The 23,734-nt window shown below is 39.8% G+C and overlaps 1 protein-coding gene across 1 annotated transcript in view; it reads left to right on the plus strand.

Annotated features, from left to right (window-relative positions):
• The window catches only part of LOC149240215 (sodium/hydrogen exchanger 4-like), a 369,919-nt gene that overhangs the window by 26,149 nt on the left and 320,036 nt on the right, over positions 1–23,734 (plus strand). Inside the window, exons 3-4 of the mRNA XM_089373646.1 lie at positions 18,139–18,257; positions 18,534–18,631. Of these exons, the coding sequence (XP_089229772.1) occupies positions 18,139–18,257; positions 18,534–18,631 (217 nt within the window). The remainder of the gene's footprint in view (positions 1–18,138; positions 18,258–18,533; positions 18,632–23,734) is intronic.

Raw genomic sequence — 23,734 nt, forward strand, 5'->3', positions numbered from 1 at the left:
GATGGCCGCTGCGCAGTAGATGAAACGTGATCGAACTGTTGAGAGGTCCCTGAAGTCTCTCCAAATACAAACTCCTGGTGAGTGCTTCGCTCCCGGTTCTGCATCTTGATCTCGTCTAGCATCTCCTTCTGCCCTTTTGCCAAATCACTCAAAGCCTTCAAGAGACTATGGAAGGCTTTCTCTTCCCTACTCTTTGGCTCACCCATGTCTTCTGCTACCATAGTCTTCCCATGATCCTCCGTGTCTAGAGTAATCTCCAACTCCCTTTCCCAGCTCCAGTACCTCTGCCTCCTGTAAGTAATATTCTGTCTGTCCTCCTCACTCATAGAAAAGTTTTCCCATGGCTGAGCCAAAATCTAAGCTCTAATACCACTGTAATGTTACAAAGTTATATAAACAGTGATATGCAAAGAAAAATAGATTTTTATCACAGAAAAATTAAACAATCAGTATCAACAAATACTCAATATACTCCAGAAATGAGAAACAACTGAGCCATTTTATTAATGAAATGGAGCAAGTACAGTAGTATGGAGAATGCAACTAGGCTTGCCTCAAGGGCAAGCTTGATAGAACCCAGGAGATAAACAATAATCTCAAAGCTGGAAAATGACTGCTCCTCTAATGCTTTGCGCTGTCTCCCAGAAACTAGATTGCTAACTGGAAAGGAACGGCAAGAAAGCTCGTCTTCGGTGCTAAGAAAATGTTGAAACTTTAGCCCCAAGCTCGTTGGCCAAAACTCTCAAAAACTCATAACGGGTTTGCCCTGAATCCAACCTCCCAAATTCGGCCTCCAATATGCCCTACGCCAAACTGCTTAAGAAATACAACCTGCAAGGAACAGTAATGAAAACCTCCTCCACTTCTCCAAAAATGAAGTAATCTCCTCTCCAAATGTTCCCCTTTGTTAGGTTCCTATACCAATAAGAATCATAATTTTGATTGACTGAGATTAAGCCTTGTAATATTGTACATACCTTTGCTTTCTACAAATGTTTTCCATATTAAAAAAATTAAAAAATGTAAAGAGGGTATGTCCTAAAAGAATAATCAAAGGACAAAAAGAATGAAAATAGGTCAAAAAAATGAAATATATGAACCCCAAAAGACAAAAGAGACCATGGAAAGTGTGCAAGTCAAAATGCCACTCCTATTTAATTTTATGCATAATAAATGATTGTGTGCAGCTTGTAATCCTTGCCACAATCCATGATAGTCAAAATGTTTAAACTTGGCTATTTCATGTTTTCAATTTTATGTTTATAGATAGAGAATAAAATCTGACCAAACAGTGTAATCTTGGCAGATAATTAGATAGGTAGAGTAAATAAAAGGAGCTCAACTGTTTAATCTGAGCCCTTGGATGATATAAGGTTTGATTTAGATAGTTTGCTATGCAAAGAAAAGAAAATATTGATAAGGGTTTGCTAGCTTAAATGCACCCTAATAAAGTGAAGAAAAAATGGTAGGATAAGTAGATGGGTAAGTAGAAGAAAGGTTGCAGAAGTATGATGATTGATTAGACAAAAAGCATATTTATCATCTTTCATCATATGTTCCAAATATGAATGGACAATCAAGCATGCAAATGGATTTCAAAGTCAACTAATTAATTTCCCCCATTCATTTCATCTCTGTACTTAACTAATTCCCCATAATAAAGTTCAAAGTACTTAAAACCTTTAAGTTAAAGAGGCTCAGAGCATTTCTCTGACTTTTGGAGGGACCGGACCCTCTGCTCAGTGACTTATGGTTATCAAGCACTAGGTTCCCCTCATAAAAGTTCGTCTCCCCTTCAGTTCATTCATTTTCCTAATAATACTCCTTTTCCTAAGGTTAAAACACTTTTTGCCTAGGAAAAAGCAATTTTCCCCCATATAAAACACTTTTCATACCAAAAATCGACAAAAATGCTTTACCCTAAGTATTAATGTAAATATGTGAAAAACTTGTCATTCACAAAAAAGCATTTTGCTTAGTGTTTTTCCCTTTTCCGCCCATTTTCCCTATTAATTACTAACTTTATTATATTAAATCCCAACAAACTCAATTTCTCGTATATATTTAACTCCTATGTATAAATTAACCCTACACACTAGTTTAATTATAAACTATGATTTTCACCTAAAACCCAACAAAAACCTTTAACTGGTTGATTTGCGATCAAGTTAATAAAGCCCCCTTTAATCCTATGTTAATTACCTCGATAGCCTAATCTCACTTTAAGCCATTATTAAACCCTGATACCGCCGTAATTAAGTGCCCGCCGGGCCCCCCACTAGCCTCCGCGCAGCTTCTCCACCCGATCACCGTGCGATCATCCCCCTCATCCGACGACCTTCATCCATATCGGGCCAACCCGAAGTCCGTCCTTTACCCACCTGATAAAGTGGGTTTCCCCCTGGCCCCCGATGCTACGTGTCATTCGATGAGTGGAATCGGGTGGCCCCTCCCAAATACCACCGAGCGCCCAAAAGCAGTGCGAAATGAACCGCTTACTGCCATCCTGCTACATGACAAATTAACCACTATTCACTCCATATCCACCAAAAAATAACTTTTTGTGTATAAAAGCCAAAAGCTCCAAAATTGTTTGTTTTCACTGAATTTTCATCTGCAAGCCTCTGTACGCATGCATGACACCTGCAAACGTCGAAGCCGTCAACCCACGTACAATTTCACTCCAAAGACGCCGCAGACAACCCAGTCGGCCTTGTAGCCTATACAAAGCCCATTCGACCACTTGCAGTCGCCAGCCACCCTGCTTAGAGCCAATTCACCTCAATTCCATGTGTTTAAACTAGAATTCACCAAATCCTTGTCAATTTCAAAGTAACCAGTTGTTGAGCGTTTTTAGTTAAGTTAAAAATTAATTAAAAATGCTCAAGAGCTCAATCCTACTCCTTGCAGAACACTGTTTCCCTAAAAAACTTGAAATTACCCCCCATACTCAAATCCACAAGAACTGAGTATGGTTGTCCCAATTGCTATGGATGTGAGACCCATCTCTACACCCCATTTAGACCTGGACCACCTTCCCCTAGCTGATAAAGATTTCCAGATAAAAGATACCACTGTCATAAAGCTCTTTCTCAAAATACATTGCCAAAGTAGGGACAAGTTCCTGAACTAGGCTGATGAAATTGGCCTTTGGGAGTCAAATTTTCCCAAGTACCAGTTCCCCCAAGTCCACATTTTTCTTGAAATTGTGCATATGTGCTATGCTTGTTATGTCCCAAGTCACAAAACCATCATGTCTCATGACCAGAAGGTCCTTTTCACCATCACTGCTGAGTCTATAAATGAAATGCTACAGCTCCAACCAGGGCCAAACCTAACTCCCCTCTCAATTGGAGATTTGTTGGACTTATATCCCAAACTCAGCTTTGCAAAATTGGCCCAATTGCTCCAAACCTTCATTAGAGAAGAGAAGCACATCCCTAAAGACCCCCCTCCATATGTAGCAACTATATTTTCCCCTTGGGGCCGAAATATTGTACCCATGATATCTTGTGTTTTGGGTTACTACACAAGTGAGTATATCGATGAAATTATCCCGGCTTTCATGTCCATCTATACCCCAGGATAGCCTCCTGCAACCATTTATGACTCTGTCACATTCATAGCTGACAGGATGCATGAGTAGTTCACAAGAATGGGGAATGAAAGGGTCTTCAAATACTCCTCAGTTTTATACCATATGTTCTTATATTATCAATCAGAGAAATTCCTATTCACCCTCCAAAAACTGGACACCAAGGGTCAAACCAGGTCAGTGATTTTTTGGACCCCATTAATCCACGAGTATCATTCTGCATACTCTTATTCATACTTCATTGACTTATTCGTACATCTAATTATGACAATGTTGACTGGAAACCCTCCTCCAAGAATCAGTGTAGAAATAAAGAGAGTCCTTCAATTGTCAAAGCAGACCAAAGTGGGTAACTGGTACCTTTACCAAAACCACACAGAAATCAGGATATATGGTTGCATGCTTGCACCATATAAATTGCCAAGATACCTCCCTATGAGGTTGTTTGCATTAGAATACTATAGGCAAATTATCAATGTAGATGAGGTAAACTTTGTCAATGCCAAGAAGAAGGCCAAATTCAAAATAAAAGACCAACTAGGCCCCTTCATATGTAACTCTAGGGAGGCTGGGAAAGAGGCAAATTTGATACTACAGAATATGAAGTTCCAGAGAAGTTTTGTTTGGAGATATGACCCTTTGGAATTCATTACCAAGAAGAGGCAAAAGGTCAAGCTAGGACTTTTTATTCACCATCCCATACCTGAGATTGAAGCCTATGCCAACCAAGCAAAATGGGTGGAAGGAACCCTAGTTGATCAAGACAACACCAAAATAGACATAGAGAATGCTCTAATTGATCTGGAAAACAACTCGAAGAGGTTATTTCCTGCAGGTGCCAGAACAATCAAGTAGGTCAGAACAATCAAGCAGGCTAGAATAGTCAGACAGGCCCGAACAGTCAAACAGGCCAGAACAGTCAGACAGGCCAACGCAGTAGAGTAGACCAGAGACAACCATGAGTACCCCCTCAGTTGTGCAGACTCCTCTAAATGAGGAAAAGAGCCTAAAAAGAAGTAGGGAGGAGGCCACCACATCAGCAAGGGCCACTTCACAGACTTATGCAGATACAAGCCAAGCAAAAAGACAGAGAGTGAATCTTGTCTCTGAACAGGAATACATAGAGGAAACAACAAAAGTCACTAGCATAGAAGGAAACAGGAGTAGGCCCATCACCCCATCGGAAGGCACACCCTCCACATCACAAACTCAGGTGTTGGAAAGGCAGCTCAGTCTTGAAGTATCTTCCTTCAGAATGCCTGCTGACAAAGACCAAGACATCAAGGAAAGGTACAGGGAAATAAAAGCAAGGAATGAGAAGCTTAAGGTCCAAACTTATGCCCAGTACCTGAAGATGACCCCTACCAATCAAACCAGGCTAATGTTGGCCTTTGATATCAAAGGGGGGGAAATGCAGATGACTTTTATCAAGCCTAGAACTCAACAACCAAAATCAACCTCAGATTTCAAGAAAGTATATTTTGAAGTACTAGCAAAGAGTATCCATCCCATAGACCAGATTGAGCTACACAAGCAAACAGGGGAGATGATATACTCCACCTTGACTGGAAAGGCCATAGCTGCTCACCAACTACAGAATTCCTTAAACAACATATCTACACAATTCCAGTTGGAGAAGGCCTCCTCACAGGTCAAGGATACAAGGATCAAATCCTTAGAGGACTTAGTAATTGAATTGGGACACGATCCCAACGATATAAAAGCCACAGAGCAGCTAATTAAGAAGAAAAATGATGATATCGCTGCACTCAAGAAGCAACTAAAGATACCCCAGCTGCATCATCCACAAACATTAGAGGTCCTAGAAGCCCAGCAAGGACATGAAGAGCTCATGGACTTGGTCCTGAAGCTGAATGATCAACTCAAGGAGACAGAGAAGGAGTTGGACACTTTAATTCAATCGAAGCAAAGTGACTTGGCCACAACTTCCAGAACTGTCATCCCCACGGTATCCACAATAGTTCCTTCTACACTAGCAGCATCACTGGCACCCACAGCTCCACCTGCAACAACATTGCCAGTAACAACAGAATCTACTACAACAGTAGGTGCATCAGGGGACAAAGTAGCTGAACTTGTGAAAGCCATGGAAGATATGTCTATCAAGGCTACATAGATGAAAAGATTGAAGGAAAAGGTGGCAAGTTTGGAAATTGACTTCAAACTTGCCCAACTCAAGTAGAAAGAAGAAACACAAAGGGCCCAAAGAATGGGTGAGAGGATCAAAATCCTAGAAAAGGATTTAACCTTGGAAAAGCCACTTGGACAAACCAAGGAAACGCTGTGGGCTAATATCATTGACTCTGTCAATGATATTTGGCCATCAATCCAAGTTATTTTTGAGCAAACAGAGCTAGTAAAGGTAGCTAATGAAGCTATCTAGAAAGTAAGGGAGGAGTTGGGAAATAAGCCAGAGGATGCAAATAGACTCATCCACTTCCTCAACAGCATGAATAGATATGAGCTCCAATAGCTAAATATAGAAGATAGGACTGCTTCCATTTTAGAAATAAGGAAGGTCCTTTCCAAAAGGAACCTTATGCTTAATTTGGAAGAAAAGTGCCACAATATGCAGATAGCCATTGATAGGTTCATGACCAAATTTCAGATTTTGAGGGAGAAAGGTTTGCCCAATCCTATGGTCATCCATGATAAACTAATGACAGTTGGACTATGGGGATAGACTTAGAAAATTGGCTAAGGAACAAGCCAGTGCTTCATCCATTAAAGCCTGCCAACAGGCAAAGTATTATATGACACATTTGAGAATTTGTTTTTTTCCTTCAGCATGAGGTAAAACATTTGTTCCTCCCCAAGCCAAATTTTGCTAAATATACCGAGGCTGATGAGATTTACAGGAGGATGATAAATGTGAAATTACCAGATGCAGAATGGTGGGAAACTATGATTGACTTATTGTGATGAATTGACAGTTAAAAGTTCCCACACAATAAATATGAAGTAAGCCTGGTAAACAGATGAAAACAAGGCAGTAGGGTCAAAGAGTAGCATGGTCAAAGAGTATCATATGAAAGATCAAAGTAAAGAAGACTCCAGTGTAAAAATGCCACAACTATCAACCAACTTAAAAGGTTCTAATTCAACTATAAAAGCCAGCACAACCACAATAAAGGGGACAACAAGAAACAGTTCATTAGCTGTCTCTATCTTCTTGCTAGAAGATATTTGTATTTCCTAGAATAAATCTCAAGTTGTTTTGAGATATTTTGTAATAATTTTTTGTATATATATTTCACAATTCAAAGTATGTGGGGTGGATTCCAAAACATTTCTGTAGACTTTTTCTCTCAAATTAGAAATTCTATTGTATCAATGACTGGATTGGCTTGCTGGATCAAGGAATAAAGATCAGATATTTTATAGGATTCTTGTGTAAAGCGAAATACAAATAAGTATTCTCTCATGTTCAATGTTGTTTTTCTTCAAGTTTTTTCCATAATCTTTTATGTATTTCTAAAATCTAAATGTTATAACATGGAATGATATTTCAGAAATTGCTTAAATGCACTTCGCCTTGATTGTTATGCATTATTATATGTTTTCTTCACAAATCTAAGTTAAGGAATTCTTGATTGCTCCTTAGTTTAGGTGACTTCTTGTGATCTATAGCAAAGGATTCTTAATTGCCCTTTGTTCATGATTATCCTCTGTTCTTCATTCTGATCCCAGTCTAAGGATTCTTGAGTGCCCTTTCACCCTGGTTAGAATTACTTCACCCATTAGGCCTAAAGATTTGCATTTTGCTCTGCTAGCCTGCCCTGTGAACATTCCCTTTAATGAATTGGTCTAGTCTTGCTATCCATTTTTTGACTCCATAGCCCAATGGCTTGAAGACCTAGCTCTATCCATCTGCTCTAAGAATTCCACCACCCAACCTTCAAATCAAAACCAAAACCCCAAGGAACACTAAGAACTAGCCTAAAATCCCATAAGAAACAAAGCTAAATTATATAGAGAGAGCCCTCTCTGAGTCATAGGTTGGCTAGAGCCTATACTTAAAAGATTGGTTTGTGGTTACCTCGGTTTCTTCCTTCTTCTGATAACTTCTAAGGAAAATTCTGAGTGATAACACCCTTAACCTCCCCAGTAAAGTTTAGCCTCAAAGACTGATACTCTACCCTCCACGTGAGCACCAAGTGTCGCCTTTGTGTTGGCCCAAGGAGTGCGAAAGTCACCCTGCAAAGTAGCACACTCCTCTAGCTCCCAAACTCTCCAAAATGACAACAATCCTCCTATGCCTCCTCTCCGGAAAATCTCTCACCCAAATTCCACTGCAAGACACCACAAGCAAATTTGACCTCCTCTTCACTGCTTCCTCTAGTAATACGCACCACCTGGAGATGAATGCAACTGGTGGAAATCACAATGAGATCCTCCTCCTGAAAAATGAAGAAAAACCTTCCTAGGGTGGCACTCGAAGTCCCCCGAAGAAAGGGTGAGCTCTTCACTTGAAGAACTCGTGTTGAACAAGAAGTGACTCGACTAAGGAGCTCGAGCAACCAAAGAGCAATCGATATGCCAAAAAGATGAATGCAATGAGGAGAGTTGCCTTCCTTATATAGCTTTCATGGAGCACTTTTCCCTCCAATACTACCTCCATCGTGGGCCCTCACTTAACTATCTCCATGCAAAACTTAACCACCTCCATGCAAATCGAACTAGGGAGTCCGTATTTCCCTAGTGTGGGTGGCCCCCATTTGTAACTTAACCATGTGTAACTTTTCCTAAGTCTAATCTCCTAATAAAATCGAATGGGACCCACTATCTCCAAAATTGGCCCCATAATATAATAATTAAGTTTGTTCCAAATTAATTTAGGAAGGGACATGACAAACCCATAGTTTTTGCTTACCAGCCATGGTTTTCAAAGGAGGAAAATATTATAAAATAGAGAAGGAAGCTCAAGGGGAGACATGCGAAGAATTATTTGTGACTTTGACAGAAGCTCGAGTAGCTTGCGAGAGGGAAACCTCAAGTATTCCCAGTTTTGGTGTTGAAATACACACCCTAGCTAGTGGCAGTTGGTTTCGATGGTTGTAACGCCACCCCAGCTGATCATTTGCGATCTTTGTAGGGAGACCAAATTGATCCATTAAAAAGACCGATTTATTCATCTAGTAAAAAGGTCAAATTGCACATTCCTTGGTGGACCAAATTATTATATTGCCCGGGCTAAAGTTGTATTCTCAAGCAAGCTGAGAATTATCATGTTCCTAGAGTGCTGAAGGGTAAAACTAAAGGGGCCGAATTCCAGTCTTGAAGGGGTGGAGTTGCATATTTGAAGCCAAGCCAAATGAATTGTGTTGTAGGGACGAATCACTCCTGAAGGAGGTTGAGCTATGGGTTGAAGGGCTTGATTTTAAAGAGGTCGATTATCCATAATCCAAAGGCCAATACCTATCCAGTGCATGCCAAATGAAGAATTGTTAATTGGGCAAAAATTCTGTGCATGTGTGACATTGGTTAACTTAATTTTCTTCCGCTGAATATTTTTTATGTTAAGATCGTAGTTGTGTTTTTATTCAGTAGATTAGAGATAATTTATTGGGTTAATAAATTGCCAGGGTTCAGAATTTAACAATGACCAATGCGTTGTTCACGAAATTTTGTTGTAAGATTCTTAGCCACATCTAGACTTACACATCTGAGAATCCTAGATTCCTCCATCTAAGAACCTGATCTATAAAACAATACTGAGGCTTTGAGCCTCAAAGTTCTCCTGTTGTGCTCTGGAAAGTGTATAGGACTAGTCATATGCTTAAGGTAATAAATGATGTCTATCTGCCAGTCTTCTTGTTCTAGCTGCTCTGTCACTGCATTAACCATGGTACCAAGTTGATCCTTAAGCCCCAAGGCTTCCTCATTACCTTCTGTAATGTCCCACATGAGAAAAATTTGGAACAAGCTCTAATTTTTAACACAAAAACTCCAGATACAAATTCGATTCATAAAGAGAAGATTGCCATGTAAAAATAAACAAATAGAGCACTGCAATCTCACAACACAATGAATAAGAAAATTCTCAGCTTTATTATATTAGATAACTGAGGCTTTACATGCACATACAACCCATACAACTGAGATAATCTGGCCTCAAACGAATCTACAACAATGTCACAAATCGATCTCTAAAAAACTGAAAAACAATACATTGCAACCTGTGAACCCTGAATGGATTCACCAAGGGAAGAGATGGGTGCTCGCCCACTCTCACTAAATCACTTGAGGGTTTCCGTCCGGGGGCTACTGCTGGAGTAGAGAACTAGGTTCTCAACCTCACATACAAGAAACAATGTCAAAACCAAGATTTCCTCCAATGACCTCCTCCTCCTCTTTTATAGATTTGATGGACCCCTCTAGAATCTTCTATTTTATTATTATTTTAATCATGGAGCACTTTTCCCTCTTTTATTTTAATTAAAATATTCTTTTTAATGCAGGAAAAGGGTAAATTGGCCACCATGTCTTCTCATGTCATTGAAACTTCCATCAAAAGGTCCCATCATGTAGATCTTCTCATTCCGGTTCCAACAAGCTATTACACTGAGGTGTTCCATCAATTAATCTCCCTGGAATGCCACCTCGAGCATAATTAATTAAGTTATGCCCAATAATAATGCTGATTTTTGAAATTTGTCGGAATGCAACGGAACGAAAGGCAAACTGTGCTGATGATGGAATATGCCAAGTGAATGCCATCAAATCCCATAAAAACTCTTCAAAACTCCATCGGGACCCCTAATGACATAAACCTGCTCCACTAACCTGGCCATCCCCTGTCCTGGAAATCCACCCTGGTTGTACTATGAAGAAGAATAAAAATGGGGACATGATAGTCCTCCTGCCCCAAGATTGCTTGCCCTCAAGTAATCCAAATATGTGGACCAATCTGGTGGCCCAACGCCACTGAGACCCAATGCCTGGATCCCATACGAACCATTGGTCCATGTCACGTCTCCAAGCTATCGAAACATGACTGGATCCTCCAATACCTGGATCCCATGTCCATCTCTGACTCAACCTGCTGCTTGTAGATCCTCCCGAATCCCAATGCCACCAAGAAGCAGCGTTAATGCTACATGGCTCCTATTATGTTGTAGCTCTGGCTGTGAATGCTGCCCTACCAACTGTGTACCAGCTCATCACCTCTCTCCAATCCAATCCTTGGCATACCCCAAGGTCAGTCTCACCATACTGATGTTGCACTGAGATACTGATGAGTGGCCAACCCACATTTTGTTGTCGACTAGAGCATGTAATTCCCCCCACCTCTAAGGGATCCTGCAGTACACTGCTCCTGACTAAGAATGATACTCCATCAATAGGATACCAACTCATGATCTCCCGCCAATCTAAGTCATGGACTCCTGTGTAAGGAACAAGTCTACTATGATGATGCTGGTCCATGCTCAACTCATGCTGCCCTATTTGGTTGGTCAACAATATCCATCGAGAAAGTCTTGTCTCTCTCCTTGTAATGGGTACAAGTAGCCAAACTGTGCTGCAAGCCCTGTCTATGTACTCCTGGAGTGGGTTGATGCCTAAAAATTTTGCAGCTTAGCTAGCTACCACTACACTTGTTGGCACCTCATCAGTGGGTAGACCCAAAGATGTATGCACTGCCATCTCCCTCGCCTGATAGGAAACTCCATGCACTTCCAGTCCACCAATCTCTTGCCAAATTGTCCTGTCATATTCAAGCATCCCCTGAGGACAAGTGTCAGCGAACATCGTCACCCTACCAACTGTCTGCACATCTATCTGCTCCTCATCAACGATTGACCCCAAGGGTGGCTGCTCATCCTCCATCATCACAGGTTCAATATGAACCTCCAACTAGTTCTCCCAAAAAGGCTCATCATGCATATTGTGCGCTCCATCCTCTTCAACTGACTCACACTCCATCATATGATGAATCATCATTGGTGACACACTATCCTGAATGTCTCTCCTAGGACCCACAGACTGCTCATCATATGAATTTGGCTTGATGTCAATGATCCGCCATCACTCATGCTCCTCTATGTGCTCTCTATGTTGAATCATCAGCCGCTCATCTACTCCCTGATCTCTTTCCCACATGGGAACAATCAACTGCTCCTCGTACCCCTCTACCACACATGGATACATATTTGGGCTACTGTCATCAACTCCATATGACTGCTTGCGCTCCTCTAAGGTGTCATTGTATGAACCCATGGACTCATCCAACGAAGAGTCCTCATCCTGACAGACATAAAGAATATCTCCCTGCTCTACTGCTGTCATCTCCTCAGTGTCACTCAAGCATGAGTGGTCAGGTCCCCATGGTCCCTTCCAGATGAAGCAAAGTCCCTTCCTCCTCATCTCACTCTTGCTGCATGAATCCCCAAACCTAAGCTGCTCCTCCTTGGTCAATTGTCTCCTGAACAACCCATGTTCTGCTCAACCAACCTCTCGACTAGACCATAAATAACAGGTGAGACCAACTGCTCTCTCCTCCAAATAGACAACAATAGAGACTGCAACACCTGACAGATGGCATCACAGCTTCTCATACACGATGATAAGATCGACTGCATGTGCGCTAGGACTATGTCAGAATGATGTTTCCTAATGCTGAAGAAGCATTGGAACATTTGCAGGATCAAACCATCGCACTCAAGATCAAACATGATTTCATAAGCCCTAGTCATGGCCATAACTCCTAAAATCTCAAGCTTCTTCCCAAAGGTAGGACCTGCACTAGGGAAAATTTTAAGGATGGACATTTATCTAAAAGTTTAGAAACCTTGGCGAATCTTATTAGTACCTAATATGAAAACTATAAAATGTTTAGCAATATTTTTGTGAAAATATTCAACTTTATAAGGATTTTATATAGTCTATATAAAATTTTGGCAATTTGTAAGGTAAAATAATTTTATACTATAAAATTTGGGTGAATCATTTGTAGAAAAAATGGAAATTAGCGAAACTTTTTTTTGGAGAAAACATGAAATATTAGCCCACCTGTGAATATTAGCCCCTAAAATTTTCCATGACCTGCACTGTTGTGTAAGTCCTGAAAAGTATCTGCTATCAACTTGAAAACTCTCCTCATAACATCATCATTGTGAGGAACTCTAGGGGCAGTTAGTATCATGATGTGACTGAGACAAGATGCAACTGGAAGTTTAACCCCTTCACAAGGCCCCCCCAAGAACTTGGGTTGTATGAGAGCAAGCATAGTTGGTTTTAGCGCCCAAATCAGTTTTCTCCCTTCTAACTGGTTCACTTCAGCAAGGAGTGCATCTATTTCATCCAGTTTGAAAAGAACTTTCCGTGTGACCCTCATGCACTTCAAATCTGTCCCAAGCGCAAGGATCTTGTGTCCAATCTTTGGCTCCTTCTGCAAATCTCTTGGCTGCTCATGGGTAAGAATGCCATGGATCTCTTTTGAGAAAGGCCTGTTAGTTAGATTTGTTTTTTGGTCTATCTTGCAGCCCATGGAGGTATTACTTTGCTGGTTCATGAGGTGTTTCAAAAACTCCATCATTTCACAACATATACAAGGCTATGGAATATAACAATTTTGCATATCAACTCTAATTAACACAGGGCAACATACATCACCCATACAACATCACACCCAGGTTTCTGCAACATATAAACTAGCAGCCACACTACAATGGACAATGCATCAAGCTACTCTCAATACCTTGACCAGTGTCAGAATGCACTCAACAATTGATAATGACGTTGACTTTAAAGGACTAAAAAACATGACAGAAGTGGATAACCCTTGAACCTCACTTCAAATCTGAGTTTAATGGAATTTTAAGTGATAAGTGTGGAGGGTTTTGTTGTAGCGGTAATTTTGATGTTTGAATATGTGCTTCAAGTTGACACTATAAATACTCTGAATATTACAAATCTCATGCCCAAAATTTACACAATATTGACACAAGTCTGCATAGCAAAGGACTTTAGACAAACACATATTTCATGAACTAGGTACAGAGGCAGAAGAACCTGGAACAAACCCATTATGCAGACTTCAACATCCAGACTTTGTAATGAGAGATCCCATAGTGTAATCTTCAGGCTTGAAGGCTGAAAGCTCACCCTCCTTTTATTTGGCACACAATCCTCGTTGGCTCTCAGCTTCTGATGAATATATCGATTGGACACTTATGAGTCCCGTCCTCTTGGGATGATAGCACTTTCCAGATGTAAATTAAATCTGAGAAATGGCTTTTGACTGTCGAAAATGGCTTTGCATTCAAGGTGTCGATGACCTATGAAATGTGACCACTTTGAGAAAGCATCCAAATGGAAATATATACTTCTTTAGAATTTGGCCCAGCTTCTTGTGTACTTTCTAGAATCAATTAATAGACTGAGCGAGTGCCTTCATGGAAAGACCCCAACTCGGCCCTTCTTTAAATTTGAATCAACAATGATGCAACTTCTGCTACAGGTGTATATAGCGTACATTGTCTTCCCCTTCATAAGTGGCCACTAATTCTTTATGTTGGCTGCTTCCTCCAGACAAATAGTCACGCGGTCACAAGCATATTAAATTTCTCCCAAAAAAAAATAGTATCTCTGTTACCAGGCTCGATACACTCAACTACTCCAGTCAATGAGTGTCAATGCTGCCACCCGAAGAAAGTCGACTCCAGTCAGTGATAACTCCACTGAAACTTGGAACACGACTTTTATGGCGTGGTGCAATTGCCCCAGAAGAACTACATCAGCCTCAATCTCTTCTCCAGAGTTCGATTCATTAGAGAGAACTCAACTTCGCTGGTGATATTAGGCTCACGACTTGTCTTCCTAGCGTATGGCAATTTCGTGCTGGTGTTGATTTGACCGAGACTTAAGATTGGTCTTGTCTGGAAGCTGGAGCTACTCGTTTACAATGTAAATTGAGCCACTAACACTTACAACTAGACACCATATGTGAGCAGATCCTTAAAACACAAATTCGAGCTGCTGAAATAATGTCGGCCTCTTGAATGAATGATGATTTTGGCCCTTGAGAAAAATCGTGGTGGTCTGGTAATCCACCCTCGGTCCTGCTGGAGCAAGATCACGTCCAAAAATTGGAGCGATTGGTTTCTGAGCTTACGGCTTTTTCCTGGGTAGGAAGACTTGGCCTCTATTTTCCCTGCAATCGATCCCTTTCTCTGGCTCGAAAATGAACTCCGGTCAAGATTTGTTATATTGCGCTGCTGCAACAAGAAATAATTTGGTATACATGAGAGCCCCCAAATAATCGATGAGGTTTGGCATAATGGAATTTGCCGTCAAATTACTTTGCATTATGCTTGGCTTTCACATAATAAAATTGTCTACCCTTCTATATATATATATATATATATATATCTATATATATATATATATTTTTTTTTATATATCTTCACAGCCCCCTCTCACGACCCCATTCAGAAATACGACCCACATGGAGAAATTAGACCAAGCTTAATTTGGCCCCACTTTCAATTTGATCCTCGGCCTCTTTTAAATAAATCAGAATGATTTGGTCCTTCAAACTTTGATGATATTTCATGGCGCACTTTCATTGAATTTTTATTCTGCATGCAACAATTTGTCAATTTGTCGCATATTCACAAATAAAATTGCCGAGCTCCTTTTAACAAATTCTCATTTTGTTGCAGAAGGTGGGTTTTCGATTTCTCTAGAAAACCCCTTCAATAGTAGCTGTAGTTGAAAAACTGAAAACCTGCAAGTTGAGCCAAGACCAAGGCTCTGATACCACTGTAATGTCCCACATGAGAAAAATTTGGAACAAGCTCGAATTTTTAACACAGAAAAACTCCAGATACAAATTCTATTCATAAACAGAAGATTGCCATGTAAAAATAAACAAATAGAGCACTGCAATCTCACAACACAATGAATAAGAAAACTCTCAGCTTTATTATATTAGATAACTGGGGTTTTACATGCACATACAACCCATACAGCTGAGATAATTTGGCCTCAAACAGATCTACAACAATGCCACAAATTGGCCTCCAAACAACTGAAAAACAATACACTGCAACCTGTGAACCCTAAATGGATTCACCAAGGGAAGAGATGGGTGCTCGCCCACTCTCACTGAATCACCCGAGGGTTTATGGGCTGGGGCTACTACTGGAGTAGAGAACTGGGTTCTCAACCTCACATACAAGAAACAATGTCAAAACCAAGATGTCCTCCAATGGCATCCTCCTCCTCTTTTATAGATCTGATGGACTCCTCTAGAATATTTTATTTTATTATTATTTTAATCCTGGAACACTTTTCCATCTTTTATTTTAATTAAAATATTCTTTTTAATGCAGGAAAAGGGTAAATTGTCCACCATGTCTCCTTAGGTCACTGATACTCCCATCAAAAGGTCCCATCATGTAGATCTTCTCGTTCTGGTTCCAACGAGCTATTAGACTGAGGTGTTCCATCAATAAATCTCACTGGAATGCCACTCGAGCACAATTAATTAAGTTATGCTCAATAATAATGCTGATTTCTGAAATTTGTTGGAATGCAACAGAATGGAAGGCAAACCGCGCTGATGATGGAATATGCCAAGCGAATGCCATCAAATCCCATAAAAACTCCTCAAAACTCCATCGAGACCCCTGATGGCATAAACCTGTTCCACTGACCTGGTCATCCACTATCCTGGAAATCCACCCTGGATGTACTATGAAGAAGAATAAAAATGGGGACATGACACCTTCTGCTAATAATTTAATTTTTTTTTCTTTTCTTGGCTGGTTTGATCTGTTTACATATCATGTTACGTGTAATTTATGGAGCTTGCCACATGGTCAGGTCCCTGGTAGTTTTTGTGTTGATGGCAAAAATTATCCACTTAGAGATCATGAGCTATAATTCATTTATTATGGGTTGCATGATTAAATAGAGCTGGTACTATTTATTTATTTTTTATTTAGTTTATAAAAAAATTGAAGTTCACAAGGCCCTGGGCTGAGAGCCATTTAACTTTGTATGATGGAGCTTTTGGGGGTAGCAGTTTGCTAGTCCTTGCCCACTTATTCAACTTGTTCTAGTCTTTGTGTTGTAAACAATAGTATGTATGTGCATTCAACAAATTGAGCTATCAAGCTCCATATTACTAATCAAAATGCATTTTAGATTACTGGTAATTAATAATTGTATGTCTTCTTCCGCAACAATTCAACAAAGTTAATTCTATAAGCTAAATGCACATGGATAGCTGGCAGTAGAGGCTGTTATTATACCGCAGCTATGAGTGAGTGTGCTTGTGTAAACCAGTACATCAAATACAAAAGGGCTTGAGAGTTCCACGGGGGTTGCCACTATCCAAATCTTCTACTCCTCTAATCTCCTCCTCCTTTTTGTTCATCCACTGCATGTATGGTTCCTACTTGATTTTAGTGGGTAAAGCACATCAAGCTAAGTAAGATTATGTTTCATAAATATATTAAAATAATAGAATAATAATAATCTAATTTTAAGGTTATGGCCAATCCAAACATCAAAATGGTGTATGAGACTCCCTTGTTTGTGGGATGAGGGACCCACCTCCGTGCATCGATTTGACTCCTAAAGTCTATGGAGGTGTACATACGACATACTCTACCTCCTCTGAATTTGAAACTGTAACCTCTTAGGAGGAAATACATTTTCTTAACCATTAGGCCCACTTGGTGTAAAATAATACTCACCTTAATCTCAGCGTCATCCCATGCAAACCCAATCTCTTGGAAAACACCTCTTCCTTTTCCTATGTTTCACCTAATTGCCAGGACAGAGAGATTGCATGTGAATGCATCTCAGAAATGCCCCCTGTTCTGCCTCAATTGTCTGTAAACAGTATCCCAGTATGCAGCTGTTGTACATGACAATTATAGGCTCTAGATTTTGTATATAAATTTGATCTTTGCGTGCTGAATCATGGTGTACTATTGTTTTCTCAGTGATAAACATAATTGTTTGACTAGAATCTTGTATGGTGGCCAGTAAGGTCCTTTCTGTATCCAACAAAGTGATCTATAAAAAACTGAAAAATCCATTTCATTGGCAAATGAATATAGATCTCCAGTAATTAAGGCCAGCAATTCATTTAAAGTTACTTGTCTTCATAGTTGCATTATGTACATCCTGTAGTCATGTACAAGATACATCCCTGAGAACTCTAACTGGCTTTCAACTGGGAAAGTGATTTTTCTGAAAATTTGAACCATTAGGGATGCCCACCAGAATTCTGATTGCATATTTTTTATAATTGTGTTTGAAGGCAATGCACGGTGTTTTTGCAAGTTTATGAAGAAACTAAATCTACATGTTTTATTTTCTCTTGGCCACTCATTTGTTTGTTCGTTTTGTATATTTAAGGATTCTATTGAAATATGTTGCAGAGACATTTACAAGTTTTATGTGCAAATACTTATTTTGACATTCAAGTGGTTACTTGTCTTGACAATTTTCTCCGCAATCCATTGAATTCATATGCAGTTTTGCTTTGTTTTCTTGTGTAGGGGTGTTGTGCGGGGTTTATAGTTCTTCTATTTAGTGGAGGCACGAGTTCTCATATTTTGCGTTTTAATGAAGAACTCTTTTTCATATATCTTCTTCCACCTATAATCTTCAATGCTGGGTAAGCTTGCTAATTCTCACACATATAAGTCCATACTTTTTGATGTTGTGGTCCAGTTAATAATATGTGTAAAGTGCTTTAATACTCACAAAATTGTCCTGAGCATTTTCCTACATTAGTGTTTTTGTTTAAAGATTGGGTATTGAAATTTGAGATCAAACAATCTAGGTAGACCATGTTACTTCTAATGAATAAGAATTACAATATTAGTTGGCATATTTTCTCTTTTCTATATTTAATAAGACGTTCTAATGATCTTTTGCACCATCTTAATAGGTTTCAAGTTAAAAAGAAACAGTTTTTTCACAACTTTGTCACTATTATGTTGTTTGGAGTGGTGGGAGTGTTTATCTCATTTGCTATTATCTCAGCTGGTAAGATTTTACTCTCTCTGATTTTTTCATCAATACACATGCTTGTATATTTGAATGAATCATCTTGTTGTCATATTTTGTCGTTAGAGAGACGCACTACCTCTTTATCAAGTAAAGGTTAATTCAGATCTAGTTTGACATCATGACGCGTTAAATTATAAAGGAAGAATGTCCATGATAAAAATGTTGTGGAAATACTTTTTTTTTCCTAAATTTGTGATAAATGGGAACCTGTCTTGTTACGGATGTAAACCTGGAATGAAGCTCGACCCTCCCCCATGCACTAGAGTATCAGTCATGTTCCTCTACCAAAATGCTGAAATGTGGCTGAAACACGCTTGAAACACTTGGGGGAACGTGTTTCAGTGTCCATAAAGCACATTTCCAAAAAAAAATGTTTGTTTTTTCTTTATTTGATTGTTGGGACCCAACTTTTTGGTTTAATACCTAATTAGCAGTTAACTATGAATTAATGAGACTTCGAGAAGCCTCTAAGACTTTTTTTTAAATTTAATTTTTTTTAATTTTAAATATGGTTTCACCATCAATTTGCACCATAGATGCTAGCAATTAATGGTAATGTTTCATCCTTTTACTTAAATTTTTGATATTACCTTTAATTGTTTGAGGATGTTTTGTAATATTCCAACTAGGAAATAATAGTGAAAATCAAAGTCATGTACAAGGGTACATAAACAAAATTTAAAACATGCAAGTAAAATCAGTAAACAATAAAATCTGGGCAAGAAATCTGAGCCATTTTTATTAATACTGCTGGGATTTGGGTACAATAGAGTAAGAACAATAAAACCTGGGTTTGCTTCTGCAAGCAATGCAAAATCCAGTTGAGAATGTGAAGACCGAAGTGCTAGAAATGACTCAAATAGGAAGCACACACTGTCCATAATATTATGCTACTGCTGCTGAAGAAGAACTGGAGTTTCTGCCCTCAAATCTGCTCAGAAAATTTTGAAAAATTAGCCTGGAGCTCCCACACCGAATCCACCAAAACCAAAAAAGATCTTGGCCTAATTCCAACTGCCCTGAAGAGCCCCAAAAGGTGCGAGTTGCCCAGACTGACTAGCTCTATATACTACTGAAGATGCTCTGCTCAAATCTGCCCCAAACCACTGCTGGAATGCCACCAAAACTCCACACAAAGTCTCCTTTGGACGCTGGCTTTCTGTCTAGCCAAAACTCTCTCGGAGCTAGTTGATCTTCTCTTCTGCGCAAGCTTCAGCCAGTGAGCCTTGCACACTGCAAAATGAGAGAAATTTGGCCCAGAAAATCTACCTACTCAATCTCAGCCCTATAAATCTCCCTAAAACTCTGGCCTCAACAATGACAAATGACTCCGCAAAATCCCATAACCTTACACCCTTTATAGCTGCTCCAAATGAGTGGTGCAAATTGCATTCTGTGCCCAACCAGCTTGCAGAACTAAGTGAATATGCCTGCAATAGTCCCTGTGGAAGCCCTGAAGTAGACTCCCCAATCTCCTCACTAGGGAGACATTCAAAGTTCTCTAAAATGAGGTTGAAGCTTTGCCTGAAATTTCTGTGCTATGTAGTGTTGTCACCCAAACTGTACAAGTAAGATGCGACAATGCTCAGGACGTGCGCTGTCACTCTGATCCCCGCTCTCTCCATTCTAGCTCTCTGCCTATAGCAAGCTATGGGCGGTGGTCCCTATGAAATGTGAAGATGGGAGACTTGTTGGCAACCAACAAGTCCGGGAGACACAATTGAATGGCCTAGCAACTCGGTTGAAATAACAAGTTAAATGATTTAATCAGATTATTGTGGAAGACCAGTGCCTTAAATGGAGTCAATTACTTGCTCAAGACAAATTATTTACCAAGTTACTGGATGGACAATGGTCACTTGACGATGCTTCACTATCCTAAATGAGATGCAAATCCTACAATCTAGATGAGATGCAAAATCTTGATTTATTTTAAGTTTTATGCCTATTCTAAACGTATCCTTCTTCTTAACTGTTTTGAAGCTAGTCTCTATAGTAGGTTGTGAGAGTGAAGCCAATTCAATAATGATCAATGTATCCAATTATCCAACAATGTTAATTAGAGCAATCAACCAATCTTATTAAACATTTATCAACTTGATTAGAGCACTTGTGTGTGTTGATGCAAGAATGCAAATAGATGCCAATGGTGCAGAGAAGAAAAATGGATCAGCAAATAAACATATGATTGCAGCAATAAAAAAATCACCCAATCACTCAATTAAACACTTATCCAAGATCTACTAGATGTAAGAAACAAGAGCTAAGTGAGATTAGATGACTTCCAACCACTTTTTATTGATTTGGGGTAGCATCGGATGTGCTCTAGGCCTCAAATTTTGTAGGGAAGCTTGAGCACATGTATTCCAAAGAATCCAAAAAGTGTTTTGGGAAATTCCACCTACAAACAATTTTATTAAAATAATTAATATTTTTTAATGGGACCGTAAGTCTAATTTTGGAAATTAAAAATATTAATGGGTATTAATCTAATTGTGAGTGTAACTTCTAGAAGAAGACGATGATCAAGCTAAAATGATCTTAGCCGTTGATTAGCTTTTAATCTGGGCTGTTGAATGTCAAGGAGAAGATTATTTAAGGAAGCTTGAGGGTCATTTGGAAAACACACCGAGAGATTAAGAGATCGAATTTCTGAAGTGAAGTTCTCAGGAGGAAATTCTAGTCGAGTAGATTTCTTGCAGTTGAGGGGCAGAGATAACATCTGGAGAGAGATTTTCTTAGCCGGATAATCATCAACGGAGAGAGGCAGAGAGTGATCCAATAGCTCTCATGCAAAGGCTGATGCAGGGCCACGCAGAGGTAGCACAGAGGGTGAGAGAGAGTCCGAAATTTTGCAGCAGAGTCAGTTTCAGAAGCCGGGAGCCGAGATGTGAGATCGGGAGGCTGAGAGTAGTGACTCCGGGCAACAAATCGATCAGTGGGATGGGTGATGCAGTGCCTATAGGGGCTGACGTAGGGATTGCGTGAGGACAGCGTAGGGTTGCCAAAGGCACCTCATCCAGTGAACGGATCGGCGAAGATTTTTCTCAAGTGATTGTGTGAGGTAATCTCACAAATATTTTTGCCAACATTTCGCTCTTTGTAACTGAATAACCCGTGAGGTATCTAGAATTTGCTACTGCTTAATAATAATAAACCCTCAGAATTGTTGCACCGGTTTTCCCGCATTGGATATTTTCCGGGCATTTGTCCAAAAATAATGGTGTCATTTGTGTTGTATTTTCTTTCTTGCTTAGTCTTCTTTTTTTTCCCATGGAAAAATCATAGTTTTCATTATAAAAAGGAAAATTACATGCTGAAGATGCTAGGTAGCATATGAGTTATAAGTGGTCTAGCCACTATCTGTGCTGTTGTCTCAAAAAATATGTCGATCCCATCGAAGGGAGACTGCTATGAATAATTACATATGAAAGTTCAGTAATATATAGACATAAATATGCTATAATTCAAATATATACATCAAAATTGTGTCATAAAATACTAAAAAATCAGGGCCCTTGGCCCCATCAAAATTGCCCATCCATGAATGGGTGATGATAGTAGCTGTATGATTCCATATCTTGTTGCTCTTGGATCAACTAGATGCCCCTTGGCAGGTGCGTGGCTTCCTTGGATAGGAAATCAGAAATATTGTTGCGTTCCCTGTAAATATGATGACAAGAAGATATGTCAAAATGTGTTCTCAGTCTCAAAGCATCATCTAGTATGTGTCGTAGTGTGTGTGTGTGACAAATAATTTGTTGATTAAACCATTTAATAATGATCTGCGAGTCACCAAAAATCTGCAAATTTCGACATCCTTTGACAAGTGCAAAATATAGTAAATGCCAGAGAGATATAAGTTCAGCAAAATTATTTGCCCCCCCCCCCCCCAATCCCATTTGAATCATGTAGGAGTGTGTATGATTGATATGAAGGAGTATGCCTCCCCCACATCCATGTTGTTGTGTCGATCCATCAAAATAAGCCCATGGCATATCATAATCAATGATTTCAGCTATGATGTTGCGTGCAGGAGGGTCACGGGTTTCCTCTAGTAAACTTAGATAATCAGTGGTGAGTGAAGCTATGATATTGGCCCAACATGGTACAGTATCAGTGAATATTATCTTGTTCCGTTGTAGCCAAATATACCAGCAAACCATTACAGGTAGGTTCCGACACTTGTGTGTATGAGCAGTTGTCCACCATCGGTGCCATGCCTCCCGAGTATCCAGTCCTGTCCAATTGTTCTGAATCTGTAATTGTGCAGTAACCTCGGACCAGATGGATGTAGTGGTTGTGCAATTTAGGAATAAATGATCACATGTTTCCATTTCCTTCTTGCACAATACGCACTAGGTCGGACCATGAAATGTGCGTTTAAGTAGGATGTCTGCTGTAGGAACCTTATTATGAAGGATGCACCACATGAACAGTTTTTCCCTAGGGGTCGTCTTCAACTTCCAAAGAACAACCCACCACCACTTTGATGCAATGGGTCTATGTTCAACATTTATAAGCAGGTATCCATGTTTGGGGGAGTATTTCCCATTTGGTGAGTGAGACCAATTTAGTTCATCCTCCCACTCTGTAATCTGGACATGCGCTTCCATCAATGTTGTTATATAATTTTGCCAATTAACCAGCCAGCATGGTGGGATATTCAGTGTGATAGTGTTTTTCCATGCCTGCCGGAACATATTAATGTGCTCTGGATCTGCAATTTGTGCCAAATTGGTGTGTCCCGAGTCCGATAGATGTTGTATCAGTCCCAGTGGGAGTAAATGAGCATTCCCACAACCAATCTAGGGGTCCATGCCAATCCGAACAGAGCGACCATTGCCAATTCTCCAAGTCAATCCATCCTGTACATGATTCAAAGTGTTGAGTACTGCTCGCCAGACCATAGATATGTTGTTCCTGTCCCATGTAGGTAGCCTAATCCAATGATGTAGATGTAATGGGGAAATGTACTTTTGATAGATAACCTCTGTCCAAAGGTTCTTGGATGATAGGACCTTCCAACCCATTTTTGCAGCCAGAGCACTTGCAAAATAATCTAGATTCTTTAAGCCC

The sequence above is a fragment of the Pinus tabuliformis genome, chromosome 8 (genome assembly GCF_031772625.1).
Source record: "Pinus tabuliformis cultivar Carrire ecotype Pingquan chromosome 8, CPIR1, whole genome shotgun sequence".
NCBI classification, from domain to species: domain Eukaryota; kingdom Viridiplantae; phylum Streptophyta; class Pinopsida; order Pinales; family Pinaceae; genus Pinus; species Pinus tabuliformis.